At 40.8% G+C, this 12,925-nt stretch overlaps 1 protein-coding gene across 13 annotated transcripts in view; it reads left to right on the top strand.

Annotated features, from left to right (window-relative positions):
• Positions 1 to 12,925, top strand: part of dock7 (dedicator of cytokinesis 7) — a 44,430-nt gene that overhangs the window by 30,007 nt on the left and 1,498 nt on the right. For 5 of the 13 annotated variants that reach the window (XM_035652659.1, XM_035652662.1, XM_035652660.1 and 2 more), the window contains 21 exons: positions 101 to 240; positions 636 to 805; positions 1,656 to 1,834; positions 1,925 to 2,107; positions 2,851 to 2,986; positions 3,298 to 3,394; positions 5,175 to 5,271; positions 5,432 to 5,566; positions 5,676 to 5,828; positions 6,494 to 6,652; positions 6,794 to 6,894; positions 7,034 to 7,226; positions 7,342 to 7,485; positions 7,693 to 7,824; positions 8,757 to 8,771; positions 11,094 to 11,219; positions 11,336 to 11,425; positions 11,546 to 11,782; positions 12,029 to 12,172; positions 12,442 to 12,548; positions 12,717 to 12,884. In XM_035652659.1, the coding sequence (XP_035508552.1) occupies positions 101 to 240; positions 636 to 805; positions 1,656 to 1,834; positions 1,925 to 2,107; positions 2,851 to 2,986; positions 3,298 to 3,394; positions 5,175 to 5,271; positions 5,432 to 5,566; positions 5,676 to 5,828; positions 6,494 to 6,652; positions 6,794 to 6,894; positions 7,034 to 7,226; positions 7,342 to 7,485; positions 7,693 to 7,824; positions 8,757 to 8,771; positions 11,094 to 11,219; positions 11,336 to 11,425; positions 11,546 to 11,782; positions 12,029 to 12,172; positions 12,442 to 12,548; positions 12,717 to 12,884 (2,906 nt within the window). Of the gene's footprint in view, positions 1 to 100; positions 241 to 635; positions 806 to 1,655; positions 1,835 to 1,924; positions 2,108 to 2,850; positions 2,987 to 3,297; positions 3,395 to 4,041; positions 4,060 to 5,174; positions 5,272 to 5,431; positions 5,567 to 5,675; positions 5,829 to 6,493; positions 6,653 to 6,793; positions 6,895 to 7,033; positions 7,227 to 7,341; positions 7,486 to 7,692; positions 7,825 to 8,756; positions 8,772 to 11,084; positions 11,220 to 11,335; positions 11,426 to 11,545; positions 11,783 to 12,028; positions 12,173 to 12,441; positions 12,549 to 12,716; positions 12,885 to 12,925 lie in introns of all 13 variants that reach the window. The other 8 variants (XM_035652661.1, XM_035652663.1, XM_035652654.1 and 5 more) reach the window with 3 other exon arrangements.

Raw genomic sequence — 12,925 nt, 5'->3', positions numbered from 1 at the left:
AAACATAACACATCTTCAAGTCCTATACTAATTAAAAATATAATTAATTAATTAATTAATTAAATTAATCTTGGGATGTTCTGTGTTCTCTCTCCCACAGAGCTCTGGGTTCTCCACACATGTCCAAGACCAAAAGATAGCCAACATGTTTGAGTTGTCTGTCCCCTTCAGAGAGCAACACTATCTAGCTGGACTGGTACTATCTGAACTGTCTGTTATACTCGACCCAGAAAATGAGGGGTGAGTATGCTTTGGATGCACACTTGCTACACTTACAAAGATTGTGAGGGAGGGCGACTTGAATGATCAAAATTATGGAGTTTCAGGGATTAATGAATGATAATGGAAGGTCTTCACCTGTTATCTTTATGGATGGGTGTCATTGTCTGTGTGTGCTGGGTGTCTAGCCAATAAACTGTCAAGTGTTATAGAGAAAGGAAAGTGATATTTTCAGGTTAGAGTCTCTGTTACTGTTGGCGAGAGATAAGCCTGTATAAGCATGGGAGTGAGTTATGGTTATTATTATTACCTTAATGCGAGTAATGTCTCTTGTTATCTCACCCATTGTGCTTTTTACACTTTAAATGAAATAATGTATGTTTTTGTTCCCTTTTTTGTTTGTTTTTTCACCGTAGGATGTTTGGACTACATAAGAAAGTGGTAAGTGTCGTTCATAACCTCCTGTCCAGCCATGACTCTGACCCTCGCTATGCCGATCCTGAGGTCAAGGCCCGAGTCGCCATGCTCTACCTGCCTCTCATTGGCATCGTCATGGAAACACTACCACAGCTGCATGACTTTACAGGTAAAGATTAGGACTAACTTTGAAAATATAGTAGTTTCGTTTGGCACCATTTTTTTTATTGTTTCACTCCAACTGTCAAACATGTCTTCTGTTGTAGTCAACTGGTTTCTTCCCACTGTCCAGTCAGCAGCACTCTTTTCAGATGTCCCTTAATTGAAACAGTTGAGAATGAGTCATGCAACATTGTGGCAATAAGGCTGGTGAAATCCCAAATAACCTAAAGTTACTTTGTGACCTTTAAGAGCATATCCTTTGAAACTCAAAACGTTATCATTTGACCTGCAAAGGATGTTGCACCCTAACATAACATACTGTACCAGCTGATCTCTAACCTCAGTTCATCTCTCGTACATTATCTCTCCTTTAACCCCCTACCTACCCTATGGCAAACCTTTCTTCCCTAGGCCCTGCCTTGTATTCAAATGACCATTCATAAATGTTTATATTAGCAATAGTTCCAGAGTCAGTTAAGCTCATGTCATAAAGTTTTGTCTCAATAAAAGTTGAGACTGGTTCTACTTTTTTGAAATGATCGTTTCTAAAATTGAACCAAATCATATTAACAACTCCTCAGTTAAGTTTAAATTTACTTTAAATGCATTACTATTCAGAGTACAGACAGACAGGGTATGCAAACAGTAACTGTCATGTTTCCAAATGCGGTGGGATTGGTCAGTAGAGGTTTTCCCATTCAATAATTTTGACCCCTAGTCTTTCTGTCTTGATAACATCCACAGAGCTCGTGGTCCTACACCCCACTAAGACCTTTAGTCCAAATCTTCTTATTACTATATTGTCTCTGACCCAATTAACTGGTTAATTTTCTTTTGTCTCATTTTTTTGTCACTAGAGTCCCATAACCAGTGGGGTCGGCCAGGCGGTCCCCAGGGGGCAGCGATGGGCGGCAGTGGAGAAGAGGCAGAGGGAGAGGGTAACAGTCTGATCAACCAGACTGTCGCCATGGCGATAGCAGGCACATCCACCCCCTCCCCGATGTCCCGACCAAGCAGCTTTTTGCTCAACTCGCAGGTAAGTCTCTGTTTCTTATCATACCTCTTTGTATTGTTTTTGTCCCACTGTGTTCTGTCCTTCATCAATCCACCTGGTCCATCTTTCCAGGCAAGTCGTCAGCACGGTAGCTTCTCGGCCGAGTCAAGTCGCAGTCTGCTCATCTGTCTGCTGTGGGTGCTGAAGAATGCTGACGAGCTGGTATTACAGAAGTGGTTCACAGACCTGTCTGTGTCCCAGCTCAACCGCCTGCTGGATCTCCTCTACCTCTGCGTCTCCTGCTTCGAGTACAAGGTAACATCAATAGTGAATAGACACACTAACTGACAAGTCAGAGTGATTAACCACTAACCATATTGTTGCCATGGGAATACAGAGGGTAGAGCATCAGCAGTACAGAGTATGCCCACCTCTTCACTGTACCTTCTTCTACATTTATATCCCACAAATAAGGAATTTGTCCAGCTGATATTTTTTAATTTAACACTTTACTCATATCTGCCTTCATAAGAGGAGTAAACAAATAGAAAATTCTAACCAGAAAAACGTTACCACACAGAAAACAAAAAAAGCAAGTTCAAACATGATGAAAAGTAGCAGCGCACACAGCTCCAAATCTTCATCACTTGGGTGCACAGTTGTAGAAAAGAAACAAGAAACAAAATACTGGTACTCACAGATGTCAGTCATCATCAGCAATAACTTTTAATCTTCTGTTGAAGGCATTATCCTCTTCCATACAGAACATAAGCTTCTCTGCGGTTAATATGCTTTGGCTACTCAATATAGTGATACAATTAAAGCAGACAACTTGCTTCTTTGAATGCTACACTCATCTATTTCTGTCTCTGTATTTCAAGCTGTTTATGCTGTGCTCTTTGCTCTTTGCTTTTTTGGCTTGCACATTTCCTTATATACTACTAACCTGCTTTGCTTGCTGAGTGCTGTGCTGCAAATAACTTCCCCGCTGTTTTCTCTGTCCGTTCACTCACCCTCTGCCTCATGGATACAAGGCCCATGTTGTGTTCACCATGCAGGGGAAGAAGGCGTTTGAACGAATGAACAGCCTGACCTTTAAGAAGTCCAAAGACATGAAGGCCAAGCTGGAGGAGGCCATACTGGGCAGCATCGGGGCCAGACAGGAGATGGTGCGACGGAGCCGGGGACAGCTAGGTGGGGTCACATGGTTTTTGTGCTCACACATGCACTCAAACAACTGCATATCTTGAGGGCACACACAGAACCACAAATAAACAAATGCAAATACAGCTGTAACAAAAAACTCCAAACTAAGTAACAGATTGTGTGGCTTTGACAAAAAAACCAGTGAAATGCAGACCATATTCTGCATTATAGACAACACATGGATACAACTTCACCTTTTGAATAGTGTAGATTCAGCCAAATTCAGTCACGTTTTACTGTGTACACAATCCCTCTTTCACCTCTAATAAAAAGTAAATAATCCTTTCTCCACCATGTAGAGCGGAGTCCATCTGGCAGTGCTTTTGGCAGTCAGGAGAACCTTCGATGGAGGAAGGACATGACCCATTGGAGACAAAACAGCGAAAAGATGGACAAGTACGCGCTTTCTAACACTTAATCACGTTCCTAATTCTTACTTTACGGCACAGAAAAAACGTAAAAGATAATCCCAAGACCTTTATTATCCACTAAACTGTGTTCTGTGTTTTTTCTCTCAGGAACACAGATTATTTCAAATGATGTTCACAACATAATCCATAAATGTGTAGGAAAATGTCCATCCCTACTTTAAATCTTCAGCTCCACGTGTGCTCTTTTCCATTTTCATAAGGACAACCAATCATTTAGAAGAACAAACCAATACCTTATGTACTGTGTAGTTCAAGTGTGAAATTAAAGTGTGAAAATGAAAGTGATAATCATCCATGTGGTTAAAGATACAAACCATCAAGGGTTAGGGTTAGAATCAGACTTACTTATGTTTACCTAGTGTTAAAATTTCTATGTTTGCCCACCAACTATAGATATATGTGTTGCATGCACTCTTAAAAAAACTACTTCTTTGTATCTTATGCCACTTGAGCTGTACTTATTTTGTCAAATGGCGACAAAAGATACAGTGCTATGCTTTTTTAAAATTTAATTTGAAATTAATTTTTCTCTGCTCTTTTGTAAATTCAGATCCAGCCTTTATTTTCTGTTAATTTCCATTTGTTCTCTCACGTTGCTGTGTGTTTATGTAGGAGTCACAGATCAGTCAGGTATTGTATGGTCCACATTTGTTGTTTGGCTCCTTTGAATTCCCTCCTGCTTTAGTTCCTCATTCATGGTGTATTCACATGCTTGTGAGTATTTAGACAGTTGCAATGGACACAAAATGAATTTATTAGTTTGTATTCTCATCCTGATCAACTTTTAGCTTAATTAATTTAGGTTTTGGTGACCCATGTTCCTTATTCTAGTCTCATGAGGCACCCATTTTATGATTCATTTCTTCTCCATTTTAACTTCCTAAGCTCATAAATGCACATGAATGCACCAACAGAGACCCCCTGATCCTGGTTCTGACCCCTGAACCCCCCATCCCATCAGTCCCTCTGTCCTGGTAACAATGTCTGTCTCGGGGTTGGTAGTGGTTGCAGTGGGTCTGTTTTGCTTCTTAACCAGTGTGCTTCTTGTTTTTGGGGTTCTGACTCGTGTGTCTCTGTGGTTGCTGCTGCAGAAAAGAGCAATAGCTCTTGTTTGTCATAGATTCTTTGTTCTTTTGAAAAATATGAAAGGTAAATACATTGCCACTAAAAGCCAGTCCTGTTATGATTTCAAACCTAGGACATGTAGACTACAACATTTAGCCCTAGTATCCCACCTTTGAACCAGGAATGGACTACCTTGCTGTTCATCTTAATAATGAAGAACAGTTAACCTTAAGGCCTTCAAACCTCTTAACCCTCATGTGAGGGAATGTATTAATAATAATGTATATAATGTAAGATGAATTGTCTACATGTGGATCAGCTTGCATTGTTTCTGTGGTTCATTTTAATAGATTGTTACATGCAGGTTAAGATCATCTTAGAGTATAAAATTAGTTTGAATATGAGTAAAACTAAGAGACAAACTGGTTTCTAAACTTTGTGCTGTTGTTGTATGAAGATATGTTCAATCAAAGTTTATGAAAACAAGAAAATTGTCTGACGTTCTTCTCAGCATATATCTTTTTCCTCCACACTAAGATTCCTTTATTGTTCATGACTATGGACAATGGTTTGAATGTGGTGACTGGAAGCTCCTGCAACATTCAATGATACATCATTGACATCGTACTTTGGGGGTGGTAATCATTTTGTGACAGTGTTCTCTGGATTTTTGGTTGTAGGACCAGAGCAGAGCTGGAACATGAAGCACTTATTGATGGTAACCTTGCGACGGAGGCCAACATAATTATTCTTGATACTCTGGAGATCATTGTACAGGTAAATGAACATGAATTTCTACATTTACCCATGCGGAATGCAAACATGCATGGATGTACTCAAAATACCAAAATCATTCAAATGATGTAGTCCAACACACACAACACATATATACCCCGCCATGCTTCTATAACAATTGTATGTGTCCCCCTCTCTCCAGACGGTATCAGTGACGGAGTCGAAGGAGAGTATCCTGGGCGGGGTGCTGAAGGTGTTGCTCCACAGCATGGCATGCAACCAAAGCGCCCTCTACCTCCAGCATTGTTTTGCCACACAGAGGGCGCTGGTGTCTAAGGTTAGACTACTGGAATTTTATTAAAGTGCTTAAAATCAGGTTATCCTCACCATTTATTTCAGGACTTCCTACTTGTACTGTATTGTGTCATTTTGTTCTGCCTTTGTAGTTTCCTGAACTGCTGTTCGAGGAGGAAACGGAGCAGTGTGCTGACCTGTGTTTGCGATTGTTGAGGAGCTGCAGCAGCAGCATAAGTACCATCAGGGCCCATGCCAGCGCCTCCCTCTACCTGCTCATGAGGCAAAACTTTGAGATTGGCAATGTGAGTACAATAAACAAGAAAAACTAAAGGTTTACAACCTAAAAGGTTTTTTTTATTAGTTTAATAGCAACATTTGTTCATGAACCTGGTATAATGGGTTGTAAATGTTAAAGAACCGCTGGAGTGTAGCTTTTATGGAGCTACAACGATGTATCAGTAGTGACAGTTAAAAGTATTGTTGCCTGAACCCCTCATGCCTCCAGAAATGACCTTTAATTGAACCTCACATGTTAATAAGCCTTGTGAAACCACATGCTTTGAAAGACCTTCTTATTTAGAGAACAGAATGTTCAAAATGATTTGATTACTTCAAAAAGCGCTGCTATAATTATATATATAATTACATCAGTTATTATAAGGAACTAAATTACTGCTTATTGGCTAGTTCTCGATTATCATATTTGTTTATTCCTATTTTTCTTTCACTTTACATCACGCAATTTAGTACAAAACTAAACACTGCAATCAGCTATCCAATTTACGCTCAATTACTGGTGAATGCATCATTTCCTTTGTTATAGAACAGGCAGACTCACACAGACTTTTTTGAAAATGACTTCATAGCTAGAAGGGATCTGCTCTTCAGAGTGCTTCCTTCGCAGACTGTATCTGTCACATGATAGCCAGAACCACTGACTTTCTTCTTCTTGTGGTTGCACTTTCAGAACTTTGCAAGAGTGAAGATGCAAGTCACCATGTCTCTTTCATCGCTGGTGGGAACGTCTCAGAATTTTAACGAGGAGTTTCTGCGTCGCTCTCTTAAGACCATCCTCACCTATGCAGAGGAGGACCTGGAGCTGAGGGAGACCACGTTCCCAGACCAGGTACGGAGTTATCTGTCAAATTGTTTAGTTTACGTTTATTACAGTGTGAGAGACTGTTGACTGACTGACAACTAGATTTACTGAATTGAATCACTGAATCATTTTACTCATGTACTCCACTACACTTCTTTTTGTTTCCAGGTCCAGGACCTTGTGTTTAACCTGCACATGATCCTGTCTGACACAGTCAAGATGAAGGAGCACCAGGAAGACCCTGAGATGCTGATAGATCTCATGTACAGGTACAGAATACATGCACACTCAAGCAAACATCTTTCGATTGATTACAAATGTATTTCTACACTGTGATCATCATTATCTTGTTGTTTGTGTGCTTTCATGTAATGTGTTTTTTATATTTTCATTTGTGACCATCTCCAGGATTGCAAAGGGTTATCAGACGTCACCAGACCTGCGGCTGACTTGGCTTCAGAACATGGCTGGAAAACACTCTGAGAGAAACAACCACGCTGAGGCTGCTCAGTGTCTGGTGCACAGCGCTGCTCTGGTCGCAGAATACCTGAGCATGCTGGAGGACCGCAAGTATCTGCCTGTAGGCTGTGTCACCTTCCAGGTAAGGAGAGTACTGGATACACTTAACGTGTGTGCATATGCCTATCTTCTGGCAATAGAATGTCTGCTGATGCGTGTGCTTGTATTGTTTTTCTTGTATTTGTGTATGTTCACAGAATATTTCTTCCAACGTGCTGGAAGAATCTGCGGTCTCTGATGATGTGGTGTCACCAGATGAGGAGGGCATTTGCTCAGGGAAATACTTCACTGAGATCGGCCTCGTGGGACTCCTGGAGCAGGCTGCTGCCTCATTCTCCATGGTGAGAAATGTAGAGGGATAGAGGTGTGATTGGATGAACTGCAGGTGACTTCCTCTTTCTCTCACCTAAAAAAGAAGAAGGCGTTTTACTATGGGTCTTATTCATTGTTAACACACACAGTATTAAAATCTCTATGTTTAGGCTGAGTGTTGGTATTTGTGGATGACTGACAGTGTCATACTAACATTTGTTTCCATTTCCTTTCAGGCGGGCATGTATGAGGCCGTAAATGAAGTGTACAAGGTACTGATCCCTATCCACGAAGCCAACAGGGACGCTAAGAAGCTAGCCACCATTCATGGTAAACTACAGGAAGCATTTGGCAAAATTGTACATCAGGTAAACACAAACAAACAAACACACACACACACACACACAGTCTTGATTTCTTTCCACACTAGGCTCCAGTAGCTTGAGGTGGGAAGCTGACTGGATTTATACAAGAACCAAAAGAGAAAAGTATTTTTTATTTAAGTGTGAGTCAGATTTTCTTTTTTATTTCCACCGTCAATGAAAAGATAACATCTGGGTTAGATTAGGTTTTAGAAATTGTTTCCTTTGTTCTTGTGTAAATTCAGTAATGTGGATCAAGAATAACATGTTCCAACATCATCTGTCAATGAACACCTCAAAACCTCACAGTCACATGAATGCTTTGCACAGATGCACATTAGTCACACTTATTACATCTGTCACTAGTGTATCTGGCACTGTAGAGGGTTAAAGTTTCTTCACGCAGGATTTTATAATAGAAAAATGGGACAAAAAACCTTGGTTGTGCTACTAGGAGCAAAGATTTTCGTCTACAAGTAACGACACCAAACACAACTGGGAAATATTCTGGATATGTAGTCATGTTGTCCAGCCATCACACAGACACAACTTTGCATGGTTTTATTTTTGGCATTTTAATTCCAATTTATTTATTGATACCTTGCATGCTTTATTATATTATAGTATGAAACAGAGGATGCATGAGGTGTGGGAAGAAACTCCTGTTGTTGTTTTTCCTAAAGGCCAGTTGTGTGACTCATAATGACGATGTCAAGTTACAGTGTGGGCGAGGTTACAGTCGTCTGGTGTGCAGAGCAACTGCTCTCACAAAGCCAACACAATTATCTTTGTTTGCTTGAAAAAAGTTATTTTTTTTGTAATTTTAGTTGCTCTGTTCTCCAGCTCGATAGCTAGTAACCTGGATTAGTTTCCAAGGAGTCAGTTCTCCTTGCTGTATGTGTTGTCGTTCACTCTCCTGTATTCTCTTTGTCACACAGAGTACTGGCTGGGAGGTAGGTGGCTAAACGGTTCCTGCTTGGCCCTGCTCATGTTGTTTATCTTTTTGTGTTATTTTTATTTACACTCATCTTTTTTTATTTGCTAGCCGTGGGCATTCAGTTGCTCTCTTTGCTTTGTTACATACATCCAATCCATTAACATCTGCAGACAATGTCAACTGTCTGCCCCTGTTGGGTACACATGCTGTGTAAGCAGCAACACCTTCACCGTTTTTCCTCTCTCCTCCCTCCTCTTAATGTGCAAGAGGAGCTTGTTTTTATAACGTGACAGTGTTGGCAGGCTGTGCATGGGAGCCACAGTGTGTGACACTAATGACAAAAGTCTCAGCGAATGCATCACCTGCACAATCCGCTCTCTCCTTGTCCTCATCTTCTGTCTGTCTGCTGGTGTGTCGTTCAGAACACACTCATTGACCGTCTGCTGTCACACTTCATCTTCATCTCATCTTCAACCACAGGGCTCGATTTCAGTGCACTGTTTTTACTCGAAGGGTATCTGTTAGCCTCCTCTAGCCATTGGTCATTCTTTCCACATACCATTATTCAAACCTTTTAAAACACAGGGTGTTGCAGACTTGCATTGGGTCGAAGCTGGAACCAAATTCCTGAGGCAGTCTGTTTTTTTTCCCCCCAAGAGGGTTCAGCTCACAGTAATCTCAGGATTACTTGAATTATCCCTTTTGATTTTGATTAGTTCTTATTATTGCCCTTTTTTTTTTTTTAATAGTTCAAACTAAATCGACCCCTGATTTGATTTTTTTTCATCCATTCTGTTCTGTTGTTAACAGTATTAACCAGTTTTCATAGTCTGTTGCATGAAACGGACAGAGCACTCCGTGTTCCTTTTGGAAATACGCTGAGGGTGCATGTTGTGCTTCTGAAGGTGGTGGATCTTTGTTTTCTCACTTTGTCTTCGTAACTGTCTGCGTTTGCATGGTCTCGATCCTCCACAATGAATTTATGTTCTTTCTTAAAATCAATGGAGATATTTTTGCTATTGTGTGTTAGTTTGTGTTGTTTTTGTAATTCTCTGGAGGAATCCAATCCTCATTAAAATTTGTTCTGTTTTCTCCTTTTTGATTTCCCTGGTTGCCGACCCTTCCTTCCCACTTTACTTAATTGTGTCTTGTGGTAAGTTCCTTAGTTTTCAGGGCCTCTTAAATTTCTGCTTACATTTCTTTTTGAATCAGTAGTTGCAGGAGAGTTTGCTATAAACTTTGGTTAACGAGAGAGTTTATTTAATAATCTCTTACTAGAAGTCAGATGCCAACCTATGCAACTTACCCACAGCGTCTCCCTTTCTCATGTTATACACACACATACACACCTACTCACTCACATACACTTGCGTCAGACCTTCTGTGCTTTGACTGAAGTAAGTTCTTTCATGTTAAGTTGCTTTCTGGGTGGTCTGTGCAGAACAAAATTCCGAGTTTCTGGATTTGATGGCCATTTTCTTGTCACTGAACACTAATACTACCTAAGATATCGCATGGTGGTTGGGTTCAGGCATCAGTTTGAAGTAGTTATGGCCATTTTTGTTCTGCAGAGCACAAATGGTTTCATGGTTTCTTTTGTTCTTTCTCTTATCATGACTCTTGACAGGCAAAAGATAGAAAATATGTGCATTAATTGTGGGCATAAAGAAGAAGTCAGAAGAAGTACTATACTTACTATACTTGTTAATGACATGAATATTCTGCTGAGCATTTTTAAAGGAAGTTGTTTCTTGTTCTTGTTCTCAAGCACTGCACTTGTCCGTCCTCTGGGTATTTTGTAGAGGTGGAAAAGGTGTAGAACAAGCTCATAAAAAGTGAAACTTCTACAATGGATGCAAATATGTGGGACTGTGGTTACCATTGAGTAAAGGTGTGGATGATAATCTGGAGGTTGATGATCTCCTCTGACACTGACATTTTATTTCAAACCACTCATATGCAGTTGTATAGACTGAAACACAGTGGCCATAGTGCTGACAGTATACTTGCAGATGGCCGTGCAGATGAGGAAACTTCATTTAGCTGTGATATGTGTGAATAAACTACAACCTTTTCTTCCTTTCTATACTTCCTGTGAACTACACAGTCGCAACTGGAGCTGAAGTCTGCCACTAACTGTTAGAGTATTTAGCAAAAAGGGAAAAAAAGCATTGTGAGATTTTAGGGTTTGCACTGGATCTCTGATGTCTGATTTGGATGATGATCTATCCTTTTGAGTTTGAAGTTTGGATCAAAAATGAACACACCCTTATATGAATTTAATTACCATTCTTCCTCAGCGTTAACATTTATCTTCCTCTCCTGGCAGGATGGAAAGAGGATGTTTGGTACGTACTTCAGAGTCGGATTTTACGGTTCAAAATTTGGCGACTTAGACGAGCAGGAGTTTGTGTACAAAGAGCCTGCCATCACGAAGCTGGCGGAAATCTCTCACAGGCTAGAGGTAAATACCACCATGTAGGCTCTCTAGACTTTCCTGTAATAGCCTGGTTTCTCAAAATGATTTCCTCTTCGCTATGTGTGTCTACTGCTACTAATGAGTTCTGTGTTTATTCTCAGGGTTTCTATGGGGAACGATTTGGAGAGGACCAGGTAGAAGTCATTAAGGACTCCAACCCAGTGGACAAGTGCAAGCTGGACCCAAATAAGGTCTGTGTTGGGCACAATGTTCCCACATCAGTGGATAAGTGGATGGAAATGGATCAGTTTAGAGTGATTTTATTCAAGCTTTTAGTCTGACCAGTCATGATATATTCTGTATTTCTGCAGGCCTTCGTCCAGATCACATATGTGGAGCCGTACTTCGACACGTACGAGATGAAGGACCGCATCACTTACTTTGACAAGAACTACAACTTGCGGCGTTTCGTCTATTGCACGCCCTTCACTCTGGATGGGCGGGCCCACGGGGACCTGCACGAACAGTTCAAACGCAAGACCATCCTCACCACCTCCCACGCTTTCCCTTACATTAAGACACGCATCAACATCATCCACAAAGAGGAGGTGGGTGAACAGTTTGCAAATAGTTGAATCAGCAGAAATCAACTGACCTTTTTTATGTCACTGGTTATGTTTCTCCATTACTAAAGATTTTATTATTGTTATTGTTGCAAAACAAATACAGTGGCTTATTTTAGCCTGTGGAAGGACAATATTCTGGAGATAAGGTGGTAATAAAAGGGAGCTGTTTAATCAAACCACCTGTGCACCTTGATCACTAAAACCGCCTGTCTCTTCGTCACTTCCCAGATTATATCCACACCCATCGAGGTGGCGATAGAGGACATGCAGAAGAAGACTCAGGAGCTGGCCTTCGCCACCCATCAGGACCCTGCTGATGCAAAGATGCTGCAGATGGTCCTACAGGGATCAGTAGGCACAACTGTCAACCAGGTAAAGTTTTAAGATGAGCGGTATTATTGATAGATTTGATAGAAATACAACTCTGAGCATTGGTATGTTGATCTCTTGTTTTATTATTGTTCTAAATGTAGCAATTCAGCATATTTGATGTACTTTGCGTGATTCTTGCAATGATTGGGTTACATCCACATGGTTGAATGCACTTGAAGTTGCTTTGAATAAAATTATTAGCTACATTAATGTAATGTAATAAATAAGTAAAGCTGTAGATGAATAATCATATAATATGCTTTCCTCAGGGTCCTTTGGAGGTGGCTCAAGTGTTCTTGTCAGAGATTCCCAGTGACCCAAAGCTATACAGACACCACAATAAGCTACGGCTCTGCTTCAAAGACTTCACAAAGAGGTATGGATTGTGGATGATGAATCACGTACCTGTGAACTGATACAATATGTTGGAAATGTGTCCGGGAGACACAAGAAGGTTTTTGGCATCAAACTGCTGCCCCTATAAAAAGGAGGCAGCGTAGTATAGAATATACACGCCAGTATTTGACCGACTTCTCTGTCAAAGGTGTGAAGATGCCCTGCGTAAGAACAAGAGCCTGATTGGTCCAGACCAGAAGGAGTACCAGAGGGAGCTGGAGAGGAATTATCACCGACTGAAGGAGGCGCTGCAGCCCCTCATCAACAGAAAGATCCCTCAGCTTTATAAACCTGTGCTGCAGGTCAACTCACACAGGTAGGACTGAGCAGGGGCACTGTTTCTGTGTGTGTGTGTGT

This window comes from Morone saxatilis, unplaced genomic scaffold (genome assembly GCF_004916995.1).
Source record: "Morone saxatilis isolate NCDOM2014 unplaced genomic scaffold, NCSU_SB_2.0 Contig12, whole genome shotgun sequence".
Classification (NCBI taxonomy): domain Eukaryota; kingdom Metazoa; phylum Chordata; class Actinopteri; family Moronidae; genus Morone; species Morone saxatilis.
This window is presented reverse-complemented; position numbering and strand designations above follow the sequence as displayed.